Source organism: Helicoverpa zea, chromosome 31, assembly GCF_022581195.2.
Source record: "Helicoverpa zea isolate HzStark_Cry1AcR chromosome 31, ilHelZeax1.1, whole genome shotgun sequence".
NCBI lineage: Eukaryota > Metazoa > Arthropoda > Insecta > Lepidoptera > Noctuidae > Helicoverpa > Helicoverpa zea.
Genome location: NC_061482.1, coordinates 1,632,119 through 1,658,972, shown reverse-complemented (window position 1 = coordinate 1,658,972; position 26,854 = coordinate 1,632,119). Strand labels below are relative to the sequence as shown.

At 37.6% G+C, this 26,854-nt stretch overlaps 2 protein-coding genes and 1 long non-coding RNA gene across 10 annotated transcripts in view; all 3 read left to right on the top strand.

Annotated features, from left to right (window-relative positions):
- Positions 1–20,796, top strand: part of LOC124645209 (activated Cdc42 kinase-like) — a 54,188-nt gene extending 33,392 nt beyond the window's left edge. For 3 of the 6 annotated variants that reach the window (XM_047184989.1, XM_047184986.1, XM_047184991.1), the window contains 9 exons: positions 630–659; positions 7,966–8,088; positions 14,242–14,372; positions 16,325–16,377; positions 17,993–18,183; positions 18,506–18,551; positions 18,761–19,139; positions 19,597–19,718; positions 20,546–20,796. In XM_047184989.1, the coding sequence (XP_047040945.1) occupies positions 630–659; positions 7,966–8,088; positions 14,242–14,372; positions 16,325–16,377; positions 17,993–18,183; positions 18,506–18,551; positions 18,761–19,139; positions 19,597–19,718; positions 20,546–20,731 (1,261 nt within the window). In that variant the 3' untranslated portion in view covers positions 20,732–20,796. The remainder of the gene's footprint in view (positions 1–629; positions 660–7,965; positions 8,089–14,241; positions 14,373–16,324; positions 16,378–17,992; positions 18,184–18,505; positions 18,552–18,760; positions 19,140–19,596; positions 19,719–20,545) is intronic. The other 3 variants (XM_047184990.1, XM_047184988.1, XM_047184992.1) reach the window with 2 other exon arrangements.
- Positions 8,928–10,716, top strand: LOC124645210. Its single transcript, XR_006986180.1, has 5 exons — positions 8,928–9,035; positions 9,112–9,221; positions 9,986–10,063; positions 10,153–10,329; positions 10,446–10,716. It is a non-coding gene; the product is annotated as an uncharacterized LOC124645210 (long non-coding RNA).
- Positions 20,797–21,712: 916 nt separating the features above from the next.
- LOC124645463 lies at positions 21,713–26,231 on the top strand. Of its 3 annotated transcripts, none has more exons than XM_047185273.1 (3): positions 21,713–23,708; positions 24,825–24,981; positions 25,473–26,231. In XM_047185273.1, the coding sequence occupies exons 1-3, from the start codon at positions 23,661–23,663 to the stop codon at positions 25,577–25,579; spliced, it is 312 nt and encodes a 103-aa protein (XP_047041229.1). In that variant the 5' UTR covers positions 21,713–23,660; the 3' UTR covers positions 25,580–26,231. The 3 variants fall into 3 exon arrangements, 2 of the variants coding, with proteins under 2 accessions (XP_047041229.1, XP_047041228.1); XM_047185272.1 differs by having other exon boundaries at positions 25,470–26,231; XR_006986236.1 differs by having other exon boundaries at positions 21,713–24,981; positions 25,473–25,587.
- Positions 26,232–26,854: the final 623 nt, after the last annotated feature.

Below are 26,854 nucleotides of genomic sequence, written 5' to 3'. Positions count from 1 at the left end.
CGTTAGGCTCGGTTGTTTGTACGTAGGGCTGCCATCCGTCCGGGTTTCCCCGGATTTGTCCTCGTTTGGAGCCCGTCCGGGGGCCGTCCGGGCGGATTTTGAAGAAGTGTCCGGGGAAAACCCGGACCATTGTGTGAAATTAAAAAAATAATATGAAAATGAGGTCTTGTTTTTTTACTTATTATTTTCGGTCTCGTCCGGGGAAAAAATGCTATTTACGCCAAATGTCCGGGTTTTTTTAATCTATGCCCGGGTTTGGCGAAATTCGAGATGGCAGCCCTATTTGTACGTTACGGTAAAGTTAAAGTTAGTGACCGTTGTCAATTTTAATGGTTAATTTGACGTTTTTATTATGAAATTTTAACGTTCGTTAAACTAAATGGTACTTGAACAACGCTTTTTGAATTTAAACCCTGTTAATTTTACTGTAACTAGAATTTAACCTTAACCTTGACGTAACCGAGCTTCGAACAACCGGGCCTTAGTGTGGTCAAATGGTATCTCACTGTGATAGGCAAGGTGTGAGATGATGATATTAGCAAAACATTTTTTAGTGTAAAGAACAACTTTATGACATTTACTATGACTTTATGAAGTCTGTTAAACATAGATTTTATTTGGTTTGTTAGGCCGGCCTCTCCGAGCGGTACCGCTGATACGTAAGTGAAACTTGCAACTCGAGCTCAATTAGTGCTTTTAACGTATTTACGGCCGAATATCGAAACATCAGTCAACTTTAAGTGCTGGTCAAACATTATTCTATATCCGTCGCTTGTACGTAAATTGCTTTGACAGAAAGAATTAAAGTCATCATCATCCTCCGAGCCTTTTCCCAATCATGTTGGGGTCGGCTTCCAGTCTAACCGGATTCAGCTGAGTACCAGTGCTTTACAAGAAGCGACTGCCTATCTGACCTCCTCAACCCAGTTACCCGGGCAACTCGATACCCCTTGGTTAGACTGGTGTCAGACTTACTGGCTTCTGACTACCCGTAACGACTGCCAAGGATGTTCAATGACAGCCGGGACCTACAGTTTAACGTGCCATCCGAAACACAGTCAATGGTGTCTAAGACATACTTAAAAGAAACATACGACATACTTGAAAGAATTAAAGTATACTTACTATAATACAGAAAGAATTAAAGTAGACTTTTGACAGAAATTATATTACTTACTGTACTATAATTTGAAAGTCTGAAAAATATTGAAAAAATTTCGCACTAATTGAAATTGGGTTATAGTTTGAAAATATGTGTCGTAAATTGTAAAATGTTGTGTGCTTTTTTCGTCAATATTGAATAATTGTATTTTTCGGTTGTACTGTGGTTGATTAGAGTATAAGTTTTAAATTGTTTTAATGATTTTGATGTAAGATTATGAATTTAGAATTAGACTTAGTTGATTAATTATTATTGCTTTAGAAACAATAAGTGACGGTTAATTGTATTTTATGGTGACTCTTGTTTTAATTATCCGTTAGTTTTTGTATTGTTATTATTTGCGTACCCATAAAGGTATGTTTTGAAAACTGGCTGCCGACTCCAACGGTCGGCACCGCATTCGCCGTGACTGCTTGAAATCGGCCGCAGCTGTTGATATCGACTCTACATGCTTCGGCCGATTTCAGGCAATGAAGTCATGTGCGGTCGACAGCTAGCGTTCAAATGGTACCTTAAGGATTGAATGTCTACATTATTTTAGTAGTAGATATTGACAGTTAACGTAAATAACTTATATTTTTACATTTTGTGTCCAATGCCTTAACCAGGAGCTCGACTTCTCGTTCTGAACGATCGCGTTGGCGGTACGTAGATACTATCTACATATTTATATTATCTTTTAATTGACTTATATCACTTGAAGATGTTCATAATTTGTTGCATCATACTTTTGTAATTGCTCATTCCAGTGAATTTCTATGAATGATTTTGATCGATAACTTTCTGAAAGTGGTGAATACAAGTAAACAAATAAATAGTGTTCACCATGACTCAAAACAAAAGATCTTCGATTTACTAATTTGAAAGTTGCTTTAAGTTAGAACAAAGTGTTTCTTCATTTGTTTCAACGACGTGTTTTATCTTACATGCAGCATTGGGACGTGGTTCCGCCGATCGGCATCGTTGGGGCCACTGTACGTATACTTGCGTAAATTTTGTAATTTTGTAAAACCTACACAATAGTTCATTATTTATTCCACGGACATGAAGCTGCGCGTGTAACAGTCGCCACGCTGCATTTCCTAGAAACTGAAATTAATTTGGCGCTCACGACAAAGCCTTTGATTTCACAATTCAAAAGCAATGTTCAAAGAATTTACACAAAGTCTTTTTCAATAGCAAAGGTATACGGTTCTGGTAAAATCCGGAAAAATAATTTGTTTCATAACAACAGGATTTGATTGGCCCTGAAATCAAACATGTTGCAAAGCTTAGTTTCGATATTTCACAGTGTTCGATTGGTGAATTCCAGTTTTGATAAGTCAAGGTTTATTTTTTATCGGGAAATTGAATTGGCTTTTTCCAGAGAGACATTGTTAAAATTGTAATTTATTTTATTATGCTGGATCGTGCATTTTTGTATTGTATGCCTTTGACCCTGAGGAATATTAATAACGTTTTAATCCTAAAGCTTGGGTCTTTGAAGACATTTGAAAAGCACTGACTTGCCATCTTTCCTGACTTCACAAAGGACCTAGTCCGAAGGTCGCCTTTAATTTAGTTCTCTAGGAAATGTCTTCTATAGAGATTTTGCGAAAACCAGATTGTGCGAGTCAAGGTCAAAGTCACTAAAGTTTTTGACAATATTAATGTACCGTGCATTTTTTAATGTTGAAGAAATATGAAAAATAGTGTTTCTAACACAGTCTTTAGTTCAATTTATTCATTAATACACTTAGAATAAATTCTTACACTAAAGCTGAAATCTAGAGTGAACTTTGTTACTTAAGGGTAAGCACTACACTGACACACAGTTTCATAAAATTAGTTATTTTAAATTATGCATATAAAAGGCGATAATTTAAAAATGTGAGTAATTACTTACATTAATTAGAATTGTAAGAATTTTCTGTTTTTCATGCTTTTATCCAAGGACCAGCTGCTACCGTCGCCCAGCACCGTATGTAATTTGTTCATTTACTTACAAGTAATTAGCATAATGGTTTCATTAACGTTAAGATTTCTTATTAACTTCGTGGAAATGTAAAGTAATGAGCATAAAATGGCATGTGTGGAAGTCTCTTCAAAGAATACTTACACGGGTTGGAAGATCCAAGGTCACCTTATCTAGGCGGATTACACCGAAGGCATCAGATGTGGGTGCGCAAACACAAACAATGAGGCACCTCTGCAGCCCAATACCTGGGGCTTAACTCTGCTAATTTGACTAATAGCCCGGTCAAAATAGACATAAAAGTAGTGGTCAAATAACAAAAATTCCCGGAAAGATGATTTTTGGTGGAAAGCTAGATTTGATCATTATAAATAAAATACTAAAAGTCCCCATCGATCCCATGTGTGCGTCAAAAGTTATTCGAGGTCAAATGTCAAAATTTTAGGTTTTTTTTTCGAAAACGGTAAGTTTTATCAAAAAAAGACATCAGACCAAAGTTGTAGATCTTTAAATTTTCTACAAAAATGGCATTAACAGTTTTCTCCTAAATCTTACCATTCCCGAGATATCGCGATTCAAAGAGTCACACTACACATGATATGCACATGTAAGCCACGTATATACGACGGCTGCCTTTAAGTTGTGTCGTTTGAAATAAGTATAGACAATCTAATAGGTTAATATCATTTATTGTTTTTCAAAGAATTCTCCGCGATATTTAATGCAATTTTGCATGCATTAAACCCAGTTCTTGAAATATTTATTCCATTCTGAAGTGGGGGTAGTCAAATTGGCCGATTTGTATGAGTCAACAGCTTTTTCAGGTGTGCTGAAACGTTTACCACGAAAACTTTACTTAATTTTGGGGAATGTAAAACAATCGTAATGCCCACGGATCCATGTCACGGTATGTTACATGTTGGTCTGCGACAATTAACTGCCGCATAGCCTCGATGTTATCTTGGGTCATATCGGGTTTTGAATTACCTTCACGTGGCTTGTCGCTAAGGCTAGATTGCCCACTTTTAAATCCTAAATATCAGCGTACTGCACTCCTAAGGTATGGTTCTGCATCACTAAACACAGACCAAAATTTTTTAAACCGCTGAAGTCGCGACAATCCGCTTCTAAAGTTGTAGAAAATTATCGCACGCTAATTTTCCTTCGACATTTCCATTTTTATCCAGAAGATTGGGGTTGGAAATTGATACATAATATCTGGACCCTATTAAAACTTTACTCCCACCTGCTCCAGAAAAACTCCTGACATTATTTTTTGCAATTGCAAAAATGATTGTCGGATCGGAGGATGATTTGATACTAATCATCCTCCGAGCCCTTTCCCCAACTATGTTGGGGTTGGCTTCCAGATGTAGCTAAGTACCAGTCCTTTACAAGGAGCGACTGCCCTATCTGACCCCCTTAACCCAGTTACCCGGGCAACCCAATACCCCTTGGTTAGACTGGTGTCAGACTTACTGGCTTCTGACTACCCATAGCGACTGCCATGGATGTTCAATGACAGCCAGAACCTACAGTTTAACGTGCCATCAGAAACAGTCATTGGTGTCCAAGATATGCTTAGAAAGTACATACAAACTTAGAAAAGTTGCATTGGTACTTGACCTGGAATCGAACCCACTCATACTTGAGAGGTTGGTTCTTTACCCACTAGGCCACCACGAGTTTTTGTATGAATTTGATAAATCTAACACAATCACAATAATAGTTAACCCAACAGACATCGTATTAGAACTTGACGGCAATTATTCCCTTAAACTATCCTAAAATTGTCATGACAGTTAGTGGAGTAGGCCTACAGGGGAAACCACGGTAAAAAAACGCGCCGAGTGCGCACCTCACAGGTGGCGTGGAAATGTGTGCATGTCATGTATGGAATATACTTTGAAGCGCGAAATCTCAGGAATGGTAAAATTTAGGAGAAAACTGTTAATGACATTTTTGTAGAAAATTTAAAGATCTACAACTTTGGTCTGATATCTTTTTTTGATAAAACTTAACGATTTCGAAAAAAAAAACAAAAAACCTAAAATTTTGACATTTGACCTCGAATAACTTTTGACGCACACATGGGATCTATGGGGACTTTTAGTATTTTATTTATAATGATCAAATCTAGCTCTCCACCAAAAATCAGCTTTCCGGGAATTTTTGTTATTTCAAATGTCTATTTTGACCGGGCTATAAAGAGACATACGATATCTGTTCTATTGACATAGTATTGATTCATAGAACTAAATAGTTGATTGGATAGATTATTGAGGTATTGCTTATATCAATGTAAAATTTTCTTTGCACGCTTAACTTAAAGGGAGCGAGCCGAGCAAGAAGAAGGTTTCAGCAAGTATGTACAGTTTAAGTACACATTAAGGCCCAAGTTCATCGACAATATAAACGTCAATTTTCTTAAAAACAACTAAACGTTAAATACTCAATTCTTTATTCCATGTGTTTTATAAGGTGGACACAATATGGACCCGGTAGGGCACAGCTTAAAGATGATGGAGTGTTATGCAGTAGCTCACTTCAGAAATTATAATAATATTATATCGAAATTATAATCACGTACAATTTTCAAAGTAAACAAAAAAACAAAGTAAAAAGTTGTTTAAAAAAAAGGACTTTTATGGTGTCGGATCTTGGGCCTTAACTGTAAAATAATTTGTCCAATTACTGTTTTACTAACTGACGTAATTTTTAGTTCTTTGGCTGCTTTCTTCAGGAAGCTTGCTATAAAGCGTAAAGCTGATAAAAATGAGTAAGTGCTTTCTATAATTATTTTTTATAGGTAGTAATTTTTTATGATGTGGAAAAAATTGGTAATCACAGAATTTTTTATTACATAATTAAATAATTAACGTGATTACACTGCGTAAGAAGGAAAGGTTTTTTTTTTAATTTAAATTATTAAGCAAAAGGATCATCGGATAATTATAATTGAAACTCTCTTGTACTAGTTAACTGTTTATTTTTGAACAAAACTAAGAGCCACAAAAAAAAATAACAATTGATAGCTGTATAACATAAATTTTTCATGCTGCAATTAAAGGGAGCCCTCGACCAGCCAGGATGTAGTGGTTGACGAACCGTTAGTATCCATTGAAATAAGGGTGCATCTACACGGTGCAAGTAGCTTGCTTGGGGCACATGCGCAAGTTATATGCATTTTAAAATCCTGCGGGTCCAGCGACTCGCGCATGTACCTAAGCAAAATACCCATCCGCGTGCTCTTGTCACTTGCGCATGTTAACTTGCTCCAGCCACATGCACCGTGTAGGCGCACCCTAAGTTGAACGATATAACAATAAGTGGGTATAGTGTTACCAAAGTTTTTGTGTAGTTGACAGCTTAAATTTTCAAGGGAAAATAGCACTTTCGGTACTGTTAACTGCACCAAAAAACTGTCAGACCATAGACGCTATAGTTCGGCCATTCAGAGAATGCGTTCCTGACACGTCGCGATTGAACTGACGACGTAACTTTGCAATGGCGTTGCAGTTACGATAAAAATATTTTTGCTGGTTGTTTACCGTTTTAACAATTGAGGAGCATTAAAACAACATTATTATATCAATAATCAATGAATGTTATTACGTCGTCAGTTCAATCGCGACGTGTCAGGAACGCATTCTCTGAATGGCCGAACTATAGCAGGTCAACCTACTCGAATCGGTCAAATTCTACCGGTCGAGCATTAACCTTGCGCTATTGTGATAAGATAGAAAATCTTTTGAAGAAATTTGACAGTTTCAAGTGGGTTGATGTGCTGTCTTCTGTGCATAGTTAAAAGCAGCGTGTGTGTATGTTGTGATTCTAGATGATAAGCATCTATCTCTCCCCTTTGTTAAAACAGATTTTATGTTCATAGAAAAAAGGTTAGGAATATTTCATCATTTTTGTTTTGTAATATGTTTGAGCCATGTCGAATTGTAATTGTCAATTTGATTTTGTAAACAATTTTACTATATTATTATTTTTTCATTTATAAATGATATTTCAATTAAGTAACTGCAAAAAGTATTTTTTGTGTTCTGAATCGTTTATACAAACGGGAGTGGTGTCACATGAACGCGGATAAGCTAATTATTTCGAAGCGCGTATCGACGCGTTTTTTCAATCATATAAACATTGATGCCACTCATATGGCTACTCGTGTCGAAGCTATAAGTTACAATTTATTAACGGATCGAGCGAATAAGCCGTAGGCCGTAATTTACCTCGACATGTGAGCTGTCGGGTTTTTCGAAGCGGGAAATATGGCTCGCGTGTGGGCGCTTATTGTAATTCAATCGTTTACCTACGCGCACAAATAGCACTAGTCTGAAATCGCCCTAAATATAGCTTTTTGATATTTTCCCGTAAACTGTTTCTGACTAAGTACTTTAGTTGCGGATGCATTGATTTTGTTATTTTATATTCGGCTCGTGTTGAAAGGTCATGTTATTTGTTACAGCTATTTAGTTACATGTATTACTTGGACTGGACTTTGCGGAGACTATGTTAACATTACATTCTGTTAATATTCGAGAACCATTTAACATAGTTTATCAACTTGGAATTTATATTAATCCAAAGTGAATTTCCTAATAGCGTCTCCGCAATGTCTTCCATTTAGGTGTCAATATTATTTTTATTCCTGACTTAAGACTTTCATTACGTCTACTATCATCATCATCATCAACCAGTGCTGAACATCATCTTCAAAAAAATCAATCAATCAATCAAAACATTTATTTTAAAAGATCTGAACAATTTTCATGTGTGCCATTTTCAGCCAGTCTTCAAAATCTAGGTACTGTTATATAACCATCTCCATCCTTGTTGGCAGGACCACGACCCTGACGAAATCGGAGCGCAAGAAGGGATCCACTGGCACCATGAAGCCGATGTCAGCTCATGATGAGAAGACCTTGAACACTGCTGTCGCCCTGGCTAATGAAATCACTGCTAAGTAAGTAGTGCGGGACACACTACGGTATCAGGATTTCGAGCTTGCAGTTAAGGGTGCATCTACACGGTGCATGTTGAGGCACATGCGCAGGTTACATGTATTTAAAAAACGTGCGGGTCCAGCGACTCGCGTGTGTACCGAAGCAAAATACTCACCCGCGTGCTCTTGTCACTTGATTAGGTTCACAGAGTGTAATTTGTTTTCTAATTACTAGGGATATTAATTCCATATGGTCTTACTACAAAAAACGATTTAAACATGATCTTACACGAGTTTAGCTAAACTCTGTCTAAAGCGGTAGACACGTATTTAGTAGCTTTTTAATTTTCGTTACCACAGAACGATGTTTAACGCGTATCTCGCTACACAACACGTAGACAACGTCAATCACATTCATTTTATTTTGCTTTTGGTAACACAGCAAAACATTCGTTCATCCAGTCCATTACATGCAGATAGCTTACAAGTCCTTTCATACTTTTATGTGATGGGCAAATTTTATATAATGTCTTAAATACTTCAATAAATTAAGGCTTAGATTTTTTTTTGTAATGAATGTAATTAAAATATCACTATTTTGGGGCAAAGCCGTTTAGGAACAGAAGAAACGGTAATGTCCAGTGATGTGGAATGGAACGTTCTCTAATGTCAATTTTGTCATAATTTTAAACAGTTTTTCTATTTGATTTAGGGCTGATTTTTCAATCATCAGTTAACTTCTATCTGAGGAATAAATATGACGGTTTGACATATTTTCCATACAAAAGCTGTCAAAACGTCAAACATATTCCTCAGATAACAGTTATCTGGTGATTGAAAAATCAGCCCTTATTCGAATAATAGAAATAATTCTGCTATAGTACGCAAATTATTTGGAAAACATGGAAGAAACTAAAAACAACACAAATACACTTATACGTGGTGAAAACTGGACCCAGGAAGAAAAGGTAAGAATCATTTTTAATAGATACCCGGTAATTTGTTATCGAAATGTTTCGTAATACATCTGCTTCTCCATTCTAGGATCTGTTCCTCGAAATAATGTGGGAGTCCGCACCTATTGTCGAGAATAAATTAACGGATACTAATACTAACAGAAGAAAAAAACTGGAATTGTTGAATATCCAAAACAAGTAAGATTATACTGAAACAAGTTAAATGATATGATACGGTCAGTGCGTTGTTTTAGGGGCGGCTTTTATATCAATAGTGTGTAAAGGCTTAACTACTAGCCCACACATCATATGAATTACCTAACTTTTGTTCTAATAACATATCTGTAACAATGTTACTTTTGCTGCAGACTCAAAGAACTAATTGGGAAACCCAGAGAAGTAGTTCAGTTAAAAGGTTTCTGGAGGCGATCTAAGATAGCCGCAAAAAAAAAGTGTGTCACAACACCGAAGAGCGTTACATGCTACTGGTGGCGGGCAGCGACCACCTTCTCCCTCACCAGAAGACCTTAAAATACTGGAGTTTTGTCCAACGGATTTTGTTATTGACGAAAACATTTATGATAGTGATTCGGTTCCGCAAGCTGTATTAGTAACTGTATTATTGTTATTTTCTTCAGTTATTAGATAGAGTAGATAGATGTAATCAAAGAAGTAGTAAACGAAAGTAGTTTGTAGTTGTTTTAACTACAAAATAAAATGTACTTATTATAAATATGTACAACTAGCTGGTGCCCGCGACTTCGTCTGCGCAGGTTTAGTATTTCGAACAATATGTTTACAAATTGTAGCCTATGTGTTATTCTGATGTATAAGCTATATTATTGTAAAGTTTCATTAAAATCCATTCAGTAGTTTTTGCGTGAAAGAGTAACAAACATCCATACATCCATACATACAAACTTTCGCGTTTATAATATTAGTAGGATATGTTTCACTTCCAGGTCCCAGATGAACCTCTTGTCAATGGAGATAACAACACTATACATAGACGCGACAGCACTTTGAAAGACTTATATGAGGTAAAACCATTTGGATTCATGAATATGTACCTACTTAATATTTGTAATGATTACAAAATTAAATAAGCTAATGATGCAATTATTTACAGGATTTTGATATATTAGAAGAAGGTGAAACTGTTACAGTAATGCTGATGTGCACAACAAAGAGGTATTTAGTACCTACCTACTAAAATTTGTACTTATTTCATAATGAGTCTTTATTTGATCATCTTCACAACTACTATTAATTAAAACATGATTATTGTTACAGTTAAAAAAAACATGTAAGTACTTAAATAATTTTTAATATGATATTTAGACTAAAAATTTATGTCTTGAATATTTACACTAATGTTTTCTAGCATATTATAACATATAACATATTTCGCTTTTGTTACAGTACCTGCAAGACCGCGCTGCTCAACAGCAACCTTGAAATCAAAAAACAAGCCATGGAAATGATGGTAGAAGAGCACAAACTTAAGATGAAATACCACAGGCAAAAGTTAGCCCACCAGGAATTAAAACATAGGATGGAGATAGGGAAAATAGAAATAGAACTATTAAAAAAAAAAACTTAAAGAATAACTTTTATTCAAGCATCTATATTCTAAGTGCAATTATTATTATGTAAGTTAATATAGTAACTAATTAAAATGTTGATTAATAAATTGTTGTCTTATTACGGCACCCCTTACTGTAGCTCTCTGAGTCTGTGATCTTGAGCTTTGACGATCATATTAGTAGGGGAGGCCTAGAAGGGATTTTGGGATTTACTCAAGCGCGGCAGATTAGTATATAGGGAGGTACCTATTACCCCATTTAACACCTCCACCAAGTATAAGCCCTGTATATGTAGCCGCGTGTCTAGAATAAAGGATCAGATTAGTAAAAAAAAATATATCATCTGACATTCTCCAGCGCGTCAGATTAAGATAGGGTAAGTTAGTTATATGCTAAAAAGTGTATATTCCACTAATCTGACAATTTGCGATTGACGATAAGAAGTAGGAAGGAAGCAAACTTGTAAAAAAAAAACGTCATCTTGACTTTCTCGAGCGCGGCTAATTTTTTTTTTATTTTGAAGGGAATAATTCAACGTTCACGAAAAATATATAATCTGACGATTCCCGTAAGCCGAAGTAAGGAAAATTAATCGATAAAGTTTAAAGCGTGCAGCTACGTGATGCCGGTATTCTCCTCTCAGGTTTCTATTCCTCTCTCTCTTTTTTCAATTCAATTCATTTGCAATAAGTGTTGGTACATTTTGGGTCTTAAATAATCTACACTAATATTATAAAGCTAAAGAGTTTTTTTGTTTGATCTCGCTAATCTCAGGAAGTCATACATAATATGCATATATGTATACTGTTTTTAACGAAGACGATTCATTTTATTGGATACTTTCGTTAAATACGTGTGCCTTCCAGTTGCATTGTTTGTCTATCGTGATACCGAGAAATGCCATTTCGTATACTTCTTGTAATTTATGTCCTCTATAATTACTCTTTATAGTCTTCTTTTTATACAGTCGTGGTGGCCTAGTCATCCAGTTAGACTGGAAGCCGACCCCAACATAGTTGGGAAAAAGGCTAGGCAGATGATGATGAGCCTTATTTTTTTATCTATATGTATTAAATTGAATAAAATTAGTTTTTGTAAGATTTACGCGTAGATAATTCCGTCAAGCCATGTTATTATAGATTCAATTGTATTGTTTATGTCACATGTATATTTATCAATGTCATTATAATTCAATGTAATTATATAGAAATGTATGTAATGTATGAGCAGATTGGTACACTCCGCCAATAGCAATTTCATACATATCATTGGATAGGCCTTTTTATCTAGAATAACCTTTATTATGACAGCTTTGTTGAAATGTTTGTCCGTTCTGGGATATAGATCAAAAAGTGTGTAAAAGTTAAAACTAAATAATCTATTGATATCTCAAGTTTTAAAGGAATACCAAAGTGCTACAACGTGTATGTCTTGTAAGTACTAAGTACTTGCTGTGCAGACATTGGTGTCCAAGATAAACTTGACAGTAAATACAAACTTAGACAAGTTGCATTGGTACTTGCCTGACCTGGAATCGAATCCACATACTTGAGAGGTTGGTTCTTTACCCACTAGGCCACCACGACTTAGATAATGATTATAACAAAATTAAAAAACAACGATATTGGTGTTAATTTTTCAAAGAAAATTAGGTTACAGTATTGATTATTATTAGTTTTAAAAACTTTCCATTGTCAGATTAAGCGAGTCTCTCCAGATAATCGTCAGATTATAAGATGATTACGTTAAGGGTACATAAATGAACCATATATATCTTAATCTGACGCGCTCGAGTATTTCAAAATGGCGATTTTTTTTTGCAATTTCAAATAATGGCCACGAGTTTAGGTCACGTCTAAATCGTCAGATTATTGCATAAGAGACTTCGTTTTGGTTCACTTAACACCCCTTTTGAAAATCTGTCGCGCTCGATAAAATTATTTTTTTTCCCATTTTTAACCCTTACCTACGACCACCCCCACCATGGAAACAGTCAGATTAATATACGTATGTTTTCAAAATGACGTACGACGTGCATGCTATTAATATCTGACGCGCTCGAGTATGTCCACGCAACTGTTTTTTTTTACATTTTTGAAAGTTTATAGCCGCTCCACCCACCGATGAAAGTGTGTGTATGTCAGGACATTTTTTTCTTCTTATCATCTAAGCTTCGCAATCTAATAGGTCTCATTGACGCTCGAGTCACTCCCGGTTTAGCACTCTTGCCTCCCCTACTATATCGTATAATATCTAAATCTTCGTTCATGTCTATAGCAATGTTGTGAAGTACGGTCAAAGCTACAATAGTTGTTTTGGCCGTACTTAATTTCATGAACATTCCTCTCAATAGGCATCTGAATCTTTGTTTCCATAACCCGAAACACCTTTCGATTGTATTCCTTGTTCTTATATGGGCTCTGTTGTAAGACTCCTCTCTATCATTGCTCGGATTAAGCACTGGCGTAAAGAGATATGGTGTACACGCATGGCCACTGTCTCCTAGTAGTCGTCCATGAAACTCACCACGTTCGAACCTCTCCTTCAATGTGCTTTCATTAAATATGAGGGAATCATGGTGGCTTCCCCTCCACCGTGCAACTATGTCTCTGATTTTCAATTTTGAATCGCAGACAACTTGGACATTGATGGAGTAATAACCCTTGCGATTCACATAGACTTCACTCATATCTCCATCCACTCTTCTTATTTTTATGTGAGTACAGTCTATGGCTCCAATGACTGTGGGGAAGTCACATATGCTTCTAAATCCTCTCATGGTCTCCTGTTGTGCCTCTAATGTTGTCGGCATATTGATAAACAAATGGGCTTTTTTCGCCAACGCTTCCGCGACATTTCTCGCAATTTTGCTTATCGATTGTTGAGAGATGCCTTGCATGTCCCCACTGTCATCTTGGATCTGAAACGTAACCACTAATTTATACTACTAGATCCACTATCTTCCTAGCAAAAGCTTTGCTGAATCTATACTTTTTTTTTTAATTGCTTGTCGTCGTACTGTTCGAACGGATTAATCCTCACACGGGTTACATTGTTGTCACGAATACTCTCCATGACCTCAACATCCATTTCGTCAATGAAGTCGATAGAATCCACAAAATCCATTATGCGCGAAATCCTACTGAACACCAAACAAAATGAAACAGTGAGTGGCTCTGACACATAAATGTTGAGGTTAAACAGTTTCAAAACTAGGGTGTTCGGGTGTTTAAATTTAAACCAGATTTAAGGCGTGTCTATCTCTAAACAACCCTTAAACGCAGTTTTGTGGTAACACTTTTTTTAAGCACGAGCTAAACAGGCGTCAAACTTTTTTGTAGTAAGACTGTTAAAATTGAATTTGCTACGTAATAATTAATACTGCATACATAATTCTCACAGCAATTAATTTCCCAATGTGAGGTGCACCATTTAACTACCTTTACATATAACGATAATTAAACCATAACCAGTATTCAAATTGCCGAATCGATATATTGAATAGATGATAACCATGGAAACTAATTTTGGGCCAAGTTCAAAACTGGGCTTACTTAATGAGTTTCAGAACCCAAACTTTAAAAGGCACATTTTCAAATTTGCGGAAACTAAGACTTATTTGATTGGCCTAGGTCCATGAGCGATCTGGATGGTGACAAGAAACTCCCGCATTCACCCAGCGAGCGTTCGAAGTTTCATTTTAAGTTTCCGCTGTCTCTCCATCACGGACACGGTCATGATGCTGAGAAGGATTCCTCGGCTGGTAAGTTACTCATTTTTATGTACCTTACAGCAAATTTTTGTCAACAAGAAGAATGCGCGCTGAAGGAAATCTGCTTTTTATGATATGTTGGAACCAGAAATAGTTGAGGTTGAGCAGGTTATTTAGGACTGTTTCCGATATAACTCAGAGTGTCCCTAAGTTAGTCTTTTTGGGGTTGTCTACCATTAAATGGATGATTTTAGACGAGTCTTTCTTTGCGTTTACGGCCGTTTCAATATACACACTTACACGCGCATTACTAATTCTTACATATCTCGTTATATTTCACGGTACAGAACAATTGTTGCGTTTGCGTTGCATATTCCGATATAATCGCCTGAATAAGTTAATGACGAGTTTTAGATAGCTGGCGCTTACACGATCGTGTTGGCGACTTGCGCTTACACCAGTTTATAACTGTCTCGCACTAATCTACTTACTCGCGCGTTACATAGTATCTTGTTATATTTCACAATGAAATCGTCGCGTTTACACTTATAATATTCCGATATATTTGCTCGAGTAGGTAAAAGTGAGTTATAGATGGCTCGCGCTTACACGAGCTTATTAAGGGCTCGCACTAATTCAGTTACACGCGCTTTTCGTGTTATCTCGTTACTTTTCACGCTTCAATAATATTGTAGCATTTATGTACACTGGTATATTCCGGTATACTTGCTTGAATAGCTAATGATATGTTATAGATGGCTCGCGCTTACACGAGCCTATTAACGGCTGGCGCTTACACTAGATAAAAACGGCTCGCACTAATATACTTACACACGCGTTTCATGTTATCTCGTTACTTTTCACGCAACAATGAAATTGTCGCGTTTAAAGTTGCATATTCTGATATATTCGCTCGAATAGATATAGTGAGTTATAGATGGCTCACGCTTACATGAGCCTATTAGCGACTCGCGCTTACACGGGCTTAAAGCCTCTCGCACTTACACGAGCTTATAAATGCGTCCACGCCTGTATGAGTTTCCGTATATGGAAAAAGACGTGACTTTATACATAACGAGCTTATACCTACGCGCCCGGGAATTTATGCTCAAGTAACCGAATTAAGATTAATACGGTTGGTCTATACGAACCGACTATAGACTGATTCCGAAATTTGTGTACAGAGTAACTTGATGCTTCTTAGTTAGACTGGTTGTTAGTCTTCTCAAATATAATGGCAGGACCAAACACGTCTTCCGAGGTACCATGGTTTCGCCGTCCTTCCACGTGCCGAAAGGCTTAGGCTCTTTATACCTCGTAACCTTTGATAGAGATACCTTACTACTACTTACATTATAGAAACTTTAGATAACATTCAATTTCCTATAAGCCTTAGAGAACCTTCAATTACCAATAAGAAAGTAATATCAGCATTCATCGATGCATATTATTTTGCTTCGATGCAATTGCCGTAATATAGGTTCTCGTGTTACTTACTACTTACGCTATATTGCAACCTGAATGCAGTAATATCAAGGACTCTTCCTAAGGCCATGTTGTCAATACAGGATAAATTACATTTCAATAGAAATATATTTACCTGTAGGGAAATTGTTTTGCTTATTGCAGTTTCAAGTTCAATATAAATGATTGCTTGTTATGTTCCGTATTACATGTAAAGGTCTTATCAATTTCCAATGCAATATTTTCTATAAGGATTCACTTAAGGACTAATGATGTATATTGAAATGGGTATTACTGAATAGAAATGTTTAGAGCCCCTTTTGAACTTGTAGATACGATTAAGGGATGCTCTTGTTTGTAGTTTCAGTGAATAATTTGTTTGGAAGCATATATGACTCAAAGAATGTGAGATGACGGCAGATAGAGGGAGTATGAAAGGAGAAAACATGCTGCGACGACCCCAAATTAAATTAAAGAGGATGATGATGATGATGATTGCGGTTTTATGAGGATTAGTAAATATTTGTTTTTGCCCTTAGCTCGTGAGCGTCGCAATTTTTCTGAGGAAGCTAACAGCGTTCCTGATATCCAGGTAAGACTTGTGTCTTTTATTTTTTAATTTTAATAATAAAGTACCATTACAATTTATGACAAGATTATTTTCGTGTTTCATTTTTATTCCTAATAGTAGATGTCGTTTATTACGTTTTAAGCACATTAAGCTACTCAAAGCTTATACTTTAGAGATAAGTCTATTAAATTGATTGATGATTATGATTCTTATATTACCTAACAGTGTGTACCTATTGTTAACAATAGTACATTATTTTATTTCAAAATGTCCATGGAGTTTTTTGCCGGTTCTTCCGAATTCCTTGGAAGCCATGCAACAAGTTTGACTTTTTAAAAGAACCTGTATTATTGTGTATTTTTTTTTCCGACGTTAAAAATCATCAAATGACCCCTCCCGCTGTGGGTTAGCAGCGGTGAGGGAGTGTCAGACTCTTACTGACTAAAAACCGTCGTGTTCCGTCATAGGCCTTTTATGTACCAGGGCCGCGGTATCTCTTTCGAACAACCCGCAGCCCCGGCAGGCCTTGGCCCTGCTGGGCCCCGCTGGGGTTGCTGACATCTCTTTGAGGAGCGCGTGGAACAACGCGCGCCGTCGACACGGGTCTGTCGTCTAAGCAGACAGAGGGACGATGAGCCACCCGAACTTACCGCCCACAGACCCACGCCTACGGTGGCCGGGAGTCATCTCGCGACACCCGGCGCCCATGGTGTCTACCTGGTCCAGCGCGGCGGCCGGGATGAGAGGTGCGAACTCTCTGGCGTTCCGCCTCCTCCTTCTCGAGCATGACCGCTTCGCAGAAGGAGGCGACGGCATCCCATTCCCTCTCGCCCCGGACCATGGCCTGAACCAGGGCCGGACGCGAGAGGTCGCCGCCGCCCAAAGCCTCGACGAGGACCCGGCGGTGCCCCTCCCATGCGGGGCACACCTGGACTGTGTGGTCCACCGTGTCCTCGGGGCTGTCCGCACAATGGTGACACCCGGGCGCCTCCTCACGACCGATGCGGTGCAGGTACCTCCCGAAACAACCGTGTCCGGTGAGGACCTGCGTCATGCGGTACGTGAGGGCGCCGTGACTCCTCCCGAGCCACTCCTCAAAGAGGGGACTTACCGCCACGATGGTGGCGTGCCCTGCACTGGGTTGCGACAGTCGCTCCCTCCAGGCCACCATGAGATCGCGCCGGAGCTCCGCCCGCTGCGCGACAACTTGCCGCGGCAACGGGGTTCCCCCCGGCGCTGAGCCTCCTCGCGCCAGTCGTACAGGCGCAAGAAGACCCTCGCCACCAGATCCCACGGTGGCAGTCCAGCAAGTAGGCCAGCTGCTTCGCGGGAGATCGTGCGGTACCCCCGGATTAGCCTAATGGCTATCACCCTTTGGGGCACGTTCAGGTAGTGTACAGCCCGCGGCCGTACCGAACGTGCCCATACCGGGTATTATTGTGTATTGAACGGACAACTGTGTTGCTGGGAAGTTTTGGGGGTGCTGTCCATTGTAATTTTAATGTGAAAAAGTACTAAACTAATTTGCTTAATTTTAATAAATAATTTTGACTTTAAAAAATACTTTATCTTTGACTATTGAAGCAGCTTGATGTGCCTTCTATACAAATAAATCATCACCACTATTGTTCCCCAGTCCACCATAACTGAAGAATCCAAGATGGCATACACCAGCCTCATTGAAGAGCCGACTCCTTCCACGTCGCTGATGACTCACATTGCCAAGGAAACCAGTGGCATTCTGAAGCCAGCCACTATCCCGAAGCCAGCCCGCGCTACTCACGTGCAGTTCCGCTCTCTGCAGGCCAATTCGCCTAGCAAGGCCCGGTAAGTTTGGAATGTGTATGGGATAGTTAGAAGAAAGACTTAAGTACATCTTAGGACTTAAGTGGCGTTTGGAAAAATTAGTTCAAGGGATAATTTTTTAGTCTGTCATTTTGTATTTTTTGACGTGAAAAAGTGCTAGAATCTAGCCTATTTTCAATAAACGATTTTGACTTTGACTTTGACTTTGACTATATTATTTAACTTAATAAGGGTTTGATTTTATAAGTCACTAGCAATGTGCAACACTGATAGTTATCTTAAAAAGAAATTAACTTTTAATACAGAATATTATTCATGTTTTGTTACACCTGATTTGTTTCAGAAGCTTTGCCGCTGCTGACGCTGCTCAGCCTGATACTGCTCACGGCGTAAGTATATAACATTATAACTACTTCAATATGTTAACCCTTCTATAATAAATAGCCCATGGTTATAATTAGTATAAGAAATAAAGAAACACTTGTGAATATTTATTTAACCCCTCCCACATTCGCTTACCCTCTATTATAATTACCCATGTGCACGTCTCAACCAATGAAAGAAAATAATAAACCAAAATCAATCAATTTAAAAACAGAATGTCCTGCCATTGCCTCCTCGAACTACAAAGCCGAAGCTAATTGACAAACCTCGACACATCAGGAAATATCCGCTAAAACTACTAGATAAGCCAAAACCAGAGAACGAACCAGTCAGCGAAACGAAGAGCGTTATCCTCTACCAGAACACCAAAAACCCAGAAATTAAAGAAGAAATAAAACCAGTTGAGGTAGAAACTGCTGAGGACGAGGTCGATTCGGCCCCCAAAGTTGACACAAACCCTTTCAATGTTGCCGGTCCCAGCAATCCCTTCGCCTGCTTCTATGACAATGACGACGAAAGCGATACAGGGTTACCTGTTAACACTGAAAGCGAATCAGAAAGCGGGGATGAAAGCAACAACGCTTTAGTAAAAGGTGATATATCTAAAATACTTACATGAATTATATGATATATACGATGATGTTCTCCTAGCCGATCATCGGCCTCGGCGGCTGTTCTCATATACAGAGATCAGCCAACTGCGCAGGACATATAACAGTGCACGAGCATTTGCGCAGACACAGGTGCACTCACTATTCCTTCACTCTCATAGTCCGATGTGACGGCAATCCGATACGATCGGAGAGAGATCAGGCGCAGAACATTCACGTGCTCTCAGATGCACGGGTGTAGCAATCACCAACTTCCAGGCTCCAGACTGCTTTGTGAAGGTTTCTAAACCCCAGAAAGCGATGTCAAAGGACCTCATGTATAGCAGCCGTGCTTGCAACAGCTAGACAAACGAGTCAATTAAACAATACTTATAATTGATGATGATGATATGGAACTCAAGAAACACTTGCATGGAATTAAAGACGTTAATCATTACAGATTGTAAAGACCACGTGTCAGTAGAAGATTTGTTGGAGTTTGCTGACCAAAAGCCTTGTGGTCGACAGCGTGGTGTCGAGTCTGATGAAGTCCGTATAATGTGCAAGGTCCTTAAACAACAGGTGCATACATAATGTATTTGACTAACAGAGAATGATATTAACATTGCACGATAATAATTCTAAAAACTTCCAAAGAACCCGCTGACATTTTGAAAATGCTTGTCCTACTAACAAAATTGATTGCACCTTTCTATAGTATGGTGGGTTCTATTCCTATCCTGACCGAATTCTTGGGAATTTTCCTATTGATATTTTCAGTTGGATCCTGGAGGATGGAGGTATAAATAACTGCTGGGATTGCATGGCATATATTATAATTATATTCTAACATGGAAATTATTTGGTACAAATATACAAGTACAGGTATTTTAATGTGTATGTAACGAACAGTGCTTTTAATATAGCGTAATTAACTTGTGTTAATATTGAGAGCTTATTCTATTTATTATACACTAAAATATATTGAATAGTGTTGACAACTGGCATAGATTATGAATATTTTTGATAATAATTCAAGTGTTTTAGAACCAGTGACTTTAAAATTCAAACAAACTGAGTATAAAATATTTTAATTAATAAAATTACGTTTGTCGTAGAGCTTCATAAATTATAAGTGCATACATATTATGCACTTATTTGCTGAAATAGTTGACTTAGATTAGATTAGATGTAGTTGCCAATTTGTTTTATTTCCACTAGATTTTTCCTATTATGATTTAGTTCTCATTTATTTATTTTATGTTCACTAACCTTTTATCAGCATGTAATGTAGTATTGCTTACTAATTTATTTTAACCCACTACTAATTTCATTTCATTTCTCTGTGTTTTTTCATTTTCAACTCTAAGTTCATACAAATAACTAACAAAATCGTTTGTCAACTGCAGGCGAATCAGGCGCAATGCTTAGAAGCGTTGGATTTGAGCGGCTGGAACGTTCACAACGCGATCAAGTTGGTTCGTGTCAAGGTCTCGGTGGGGACGGACGTGTCGTTCGACAAGTGCCACGAACAACTGCAGAAAACTAACGGAGATATCGGCAAAGCTGTTGCCATGCTCGTGCCCATTGAATAACAATGTAAAAAGGATTTTAACAACGTGAAAAAAATAATTTAAATAAATTTTAACTTTCCTGAAAATTGTTTTTGTTTCTTTTTGTGTGTCGTTACCTTATTTCTATATTTCCTCGAAAAAAGTGTCTATTATCGATAGCTGAAATGTCACAATTACATAGCTTGTTATTTTTATGGATCTTATAATTATGTATTTTCGGTGTTCTATTTTTATTGTATTTATATGTTCTGAATTTTTATCATAGCTCGGTATTAAATACATTAAGTACACCACGCTAGTTTAATGGAAATATCTTAAACTTCACAAGTGAAGACCAGGCCAAACCATCCTCCGAAAAACAGCAGACAACTTAAAATGATATTCAAAAATAATGGAATGCCGTTTGAAGAAATAGATGAAAATGCCATGATGGCCTATAAGTCAGAGTATGGGTGCTTACATAAAGAAACAGGTTGCCGGTACAGACAAACCGGTACGGGTAGGTACCGATCAGTGCAGGTATAATATTTCAATATAATCCTATTCACTCGCTTATAAAGAAACAGGTTGTAACGTACCGGTACCTACCCGTACAGGTTTGTCTGTACCGGCAACCTGTTTCTTTATGTAAGCACCCTTATAAAAAATATCTCCTGTACCTATACCCACTGAAAAATTAAAAAAAGGACCTTGATGGTACCGCTAGAATGCAAATTCAAAAAGGGTCTCTTCGAGAGAGATCCAGAAAATGGAGACAACGCCACGCATAATGTGCCAACAGACAGAAATAATCTGACCATATTATGTGCTGTTAGGGATGTCATAATAGTGTGTATTATTATTTAACCTTGGCATAGATTCCTACTTTAGAAATTAGGAGTGATTGGTTCCAAATTATTCTAATTTTACGTAGTCCATTCAAGCAATCGATTCTTTCAGCGAATGTAGCATTCTCTCAAAATTCAAAATTGTAGCTATATCAGTGTTATATTTTGATCTTAATCAGATAAACGTGCTGCCGCTGCCTCCGCGCGGTCCCAAGATTCCACGGCGAAAGCCTGCCTTCCGTATTAAATCGCCTGCCGGCCGTGCTAGACTGCCTGCCACACCCGCGGCTGCCCGCAGAATCGTCAAGCTCACTGCCGAAGAAATGAAGGCTAAAGAGATCTTGTCTAACTACGTCGAAATAGATCACACGGCTACGGCTAGATTGGGATTTTATGCTGCTAGACCCGGCCTTGCTGCCAGACCCAGCTATGTTGCTGGACCTAGCTATGTTGCTAGACCCAGCTATGTCGCTGAACCCAGCCATGTCGCTGAACCCAGACATCTCCCTGCACCCAGCCATGTCGCTGAACCCAGCAATGTCGCTGAACCCAGCCATGTCGCTGAACCCAGCCATGTCGCTGAACCCAGCCATGTCGCTGAACCCAGCCATCTCGCTGAACCCAGCCATGTCGCTGAACGCAGCCATGTCGCTGGACGCTGGCATTTTTTGAGCAAGCTAAAGCCCGGCCAAGCTAAGGCCCAGTCAAGCCAGAGCCTAGGCAAGTATGGCAAAGGGAGGAAGATGACCAGTGACTCTGACAGCGATGCTCTGAACAACGCGTCGCGAGCTGTTCATCTCGCAAGTAGATTTGGTACCATCATAATCTAGTTGTGTTATCACTCCACGATCATTCATTGTGCGTCATTTAGTGATGGTGGCCACTTCTAGTGACTTCTAGATCATTGTGTGTGTAGTGAAACATTTTAGTTTTTTTTTTCTTCTTTTTAGTTTATGGTTTACGATATACGTTTAATAACTAATTTAATACCCTGTGCAATTAGTGTAACGTAAATGTATATCGATTAAAAACGCTATCAACCATTCATAAAATTGATGTTGTTCTGTGTTTATCACCGTTGGTATCATCAGGACCGAACACGACATACGACACATAAATATGTTGCTATTACAGTATTCTTAATCATTTGTCCTCTATCTTATAAGCATTTAAAAAATCTATCTTAATGGGTGAGACAGATTGTACATCTTTATCACAATCTGCGATTTCTCCTAAAAATCCACAGGATATAAAAAAAAACATATAAGACCGGTTTCATACCAGCGAATTATCCGCTCGTATTTGTAATCGTGATTAGACGAAAACGGTGCTTGAACGATGATACGCGCACCAAACGCAAATTATATTTTCCAAGCCGGGCAGGTAAATAAGCTAGTCTGAAATCGCTCTACAGTACAAGTGAAATTGACGGCTCTTAAATTTTTCAATTTTTTATTCATTTTTTAGATTATCAAAATCTAAACGATTAATTTATGCCTATTAGAAAAATGATTGCCCTCGATCCCGAGGGAACAAACGATATGGAGAATTTGAAAAACTTGCGTCTGGTGTAACTGATACTAGCTCCAATTAACCGTAAAATACCGGTTGTATCCACTTCGCAACTTCAACTATCCACCACAAAACTCTGCAATGTTTGCTAGAAGTAGTAAGTCATTATTTTTATTTGCTTTTTTTAACAATTGGCCGCTTGACATTCATTAGACGATTTAGTTTTATCATTTTTAACCTATTACCGACTCCCCATAGTTTTTCGGAATCGAATAAGAGAGGCTGTAGTTCTCGTCAAACTTAATGGCGGCTCGCAACCAACTTCCGAGCATAAGTATAGTTACGCGCATGGCGCACACGCGTGATGTTCCGACCCGCTATTAAACTTGGCAAAAACTATATTTGCTCTTAGTATAAACGTCTCTTGAACGTCTTCGACTATTTTTCCTACAATACAATTGTACTTTAATGTAACATTGTACCTTTAAAAAGTCACTGTAATATTATTATTGTAACAAAATCCTGTGTATGAAACAAATAAGTTTCTTTCTGAAATAACTCTTACAGAGGTGAACAAAAATACACATCATTCATCATCTGCTCTTCTTTACATGCTAGACTTGGCCTCCGAGATCGGCGTGCAGCGCCACTTCAAACCGGTAAATATCTTGCATTTTAATACCCCAATAAAATAAAAAGATATATCCTAGAAAATCTTCATACATATCGTACACCTAGGTCTAAAGGCAGTTAACTCAAAAAACTAGATTTTTGATGCATAAATACGACCAACAAAGATGTAAAAATTTGTTCTAGTTGCGTACAAAAATCAGTTTTCTATACACTTCTAGCACGCACAGGGATGGAAGAATCAGTTTTTCGCGTTTTCTGAAGTGTTTTTTTGAGTCAACCCTCTTTAGATATTGGTGTGCGGTATGTTCGTTGAATACTTAGGTACTTACTACAGCTCTCGTGAAAATCTACCGTTATGAAAGCAATTTCAATGCAACGCGAAAGAAAAATAGTGTTTTGTTTATTAATTAACTCTTTTGCGCAGTCATTAGTACCAAACTTCACAATGGTGAAGAATTTTCACGACAGCTGTACTCAAATGCTTCTGAATATTGCATCCTGATTAGGCTGCCCGTCCACGTCACGACTTTTAGTAGGACTGATAAACGACCCAATTTTTTATAGCATGTACTAAGATTTTCTGATCGACTATATGTAGGACATGTGTGTCGCACTATTACTATCAGTGTGTTCTATATTTTTCCTACAAAATATCGGTCACCGATTGTTGGACTTGGGCGGTCAGTTCTAAGACAAAAACCAGTTAAAGGCAGTATAGGTTTCTTTTCATCATGATCCACATAAAATTTTGCATGCTAATAATAATAACTTTGTTTCGCCATTTCACTAAAGTTGCCTTAACCCATTAGAAGTCACTGTACACTCGATTGAGTACAGTCACATTCCTAAGTGTAAATAACAGATCTCGTAAAGTTAATGTAGTTAACCTTGTTATTTTACTTGATTATAACACTCTTTTATGATATGAAAAATATTATGTGCGTAGCGTTTTGTTTTTTTCCCAAAAAAAAATTTTTCCATGTTTTTCTTGTCTTTTGTGTTCCAATTCCAAAATAATTAAGTACTTTTTGTTTGACCTCTAATGGGTTAAAAGAGATTCAGCGCCCCACGTTCGCCTTCCAAAATTCCGGGACTCTAGTCCCGTGGTACTGTAGTGACATACAGATATATGTTAACTGCAGATCAACGTGCTTCCCTTGCCGCCGCGCGCCGCTTCGCACGAGAAGCCGGTCCGCCCCGTCGCTCGCAAGCCCGTGCTGCCTCGCAGCCGCACCTGTCCTCGCCTGCGCTACGACAGCGACATGATTGAACTTGGCATCCTCCACAACCGCCATCCAGGTCAGTAATCACCGACGTATTTATAGCTTTGACAAGAGGGGAGGGGGTAAAGATCGCGTTTTAACATTGTAAGACCGACGTTCGACAGCTGGTTTTTTTCGATCGTGTAGTGCCTTAGCCCTAATTGCTTAGTTTGCTTATGGGTTAATCCTGGACTGCTTAGGTTACACTAAGTATTTGCTTTCATGCAAAGATATATGTGTAATGTACATATGTATTCCTATATTTATATAAAAGTAGGTGTGCTATCAAAATTATAGCTGAAAAATTGCAAGTGAGCTATACTAATACGTAAAATTAAAATCCTTTGCCATGCCGTCCCGGTCTGCGTAGGCTCTAGCCTAAATCGTCTCTATTTAACTTCCGGGCCATTCCTTAGATGGGCGATCATCTTGTCACACACGCCAACACAGCTAGTTAAGATATTTTAATCCTAACGTCTAGTAGTCGAATGAAAATGTATCTCAATAGCTCTTAATTGGTTTCAGAAGGCATCGAGCGCCCAATGATTCCGCATTTCAGACAGATCGTCCTGCAAGAACCGCCGTCGCCTCCCGAGAGCTTAGAGAATGGCCTCGTCAATTGCGTCTTGGACTAATCTATTTACCCTAATACTCTGAAGTGTTTTTGTAACCCTTACATTTGTAAGGCCTGATTCACAGCACCGACCAAATAGCCGAGCTTTGTAAACCGTAAAAAACGGAAAAACAAACTTCAATATATTGTCGGCAGAGTCGGTTGCTGTATTCAAGTCAATATATTTAAGGTAATAATGTTCTTGTTACTTAACATCCATCATTTCATACTTTCGTGTGACTTTACCTTTATCTATAAAATACTTTATGATAAATTTTTAATAATAAATGTTTGTTTGATAAATGTTTACCCGTTATTAATAAAAAATATATGTAATCCATTTAAATTTTACATTAGATTTAAGTAGCGAAATATTAAAAAAAACAATATAATGTATAAATGTATGTTCAGAAATATTTTTAAGATGTTAAGTAATTGTTAATAGATATTATCATTCTCCATTTTCATTTCCATTGTCATTCTGCAAATGTGATAATACATATACTAGGTATAAAAAGGCTGTGCATTAAAAGGTGCTATTGAAGGGTTGTGAATATAATAAAATCGTTTAACAATATTATGTCAATTGATTTATTTTATGATTTATAAATTAGTTTCCTACTCTTAACTAAAGATAAACAATCTTAGTATGACTTATTATTTGAAAATTGAACTCGGCCAAAACTCAATGTACATAAATACAATAATAACAGTGACTAAATCAATTGAATCATTATTTTAAGCAATAGTTTTTTAACATGTATTTTTATACATACTTACCTTTTTTACATAGGCCTGTTACTTGGTTACTACTCAAAAGTAAATTTTCGAAATTTGCAGTGATTTAATATGTGTTAATATCGTCAAATTATAATTTATAAAAATCTCCGCCTTACGCGAGCTTATGTAAAAAGGGTATTTATGTAGTTTTTTTTTAATAATTTTTCGGAGATTACTCCATATATTTAGGTTTACAAGTTACACTGAAGTAAATATTCTAGAAAATTATGTGAACAACTATACGGACTGATTTGTATGTACTTAAGTTTTTTTTTTTTTCCTGATTGGTTGTAAATATAATTCTATCTATCCACCTATTTTTAAACTTTTTGTTAATTTATTTTAAAAAGATAAACATTATCTTTACAACCTTTTTTAATATAGTTATAGATGCTTTATTTCAGGAAAGCGAGTGAGCCAAACTTGTGTGTGTAAAGTTGCAATATATTTACACAAGTATGGCACACTCCATTGTCTTTCGATAAATAAAACATCTATAGTACTCTATAGCCTGCAC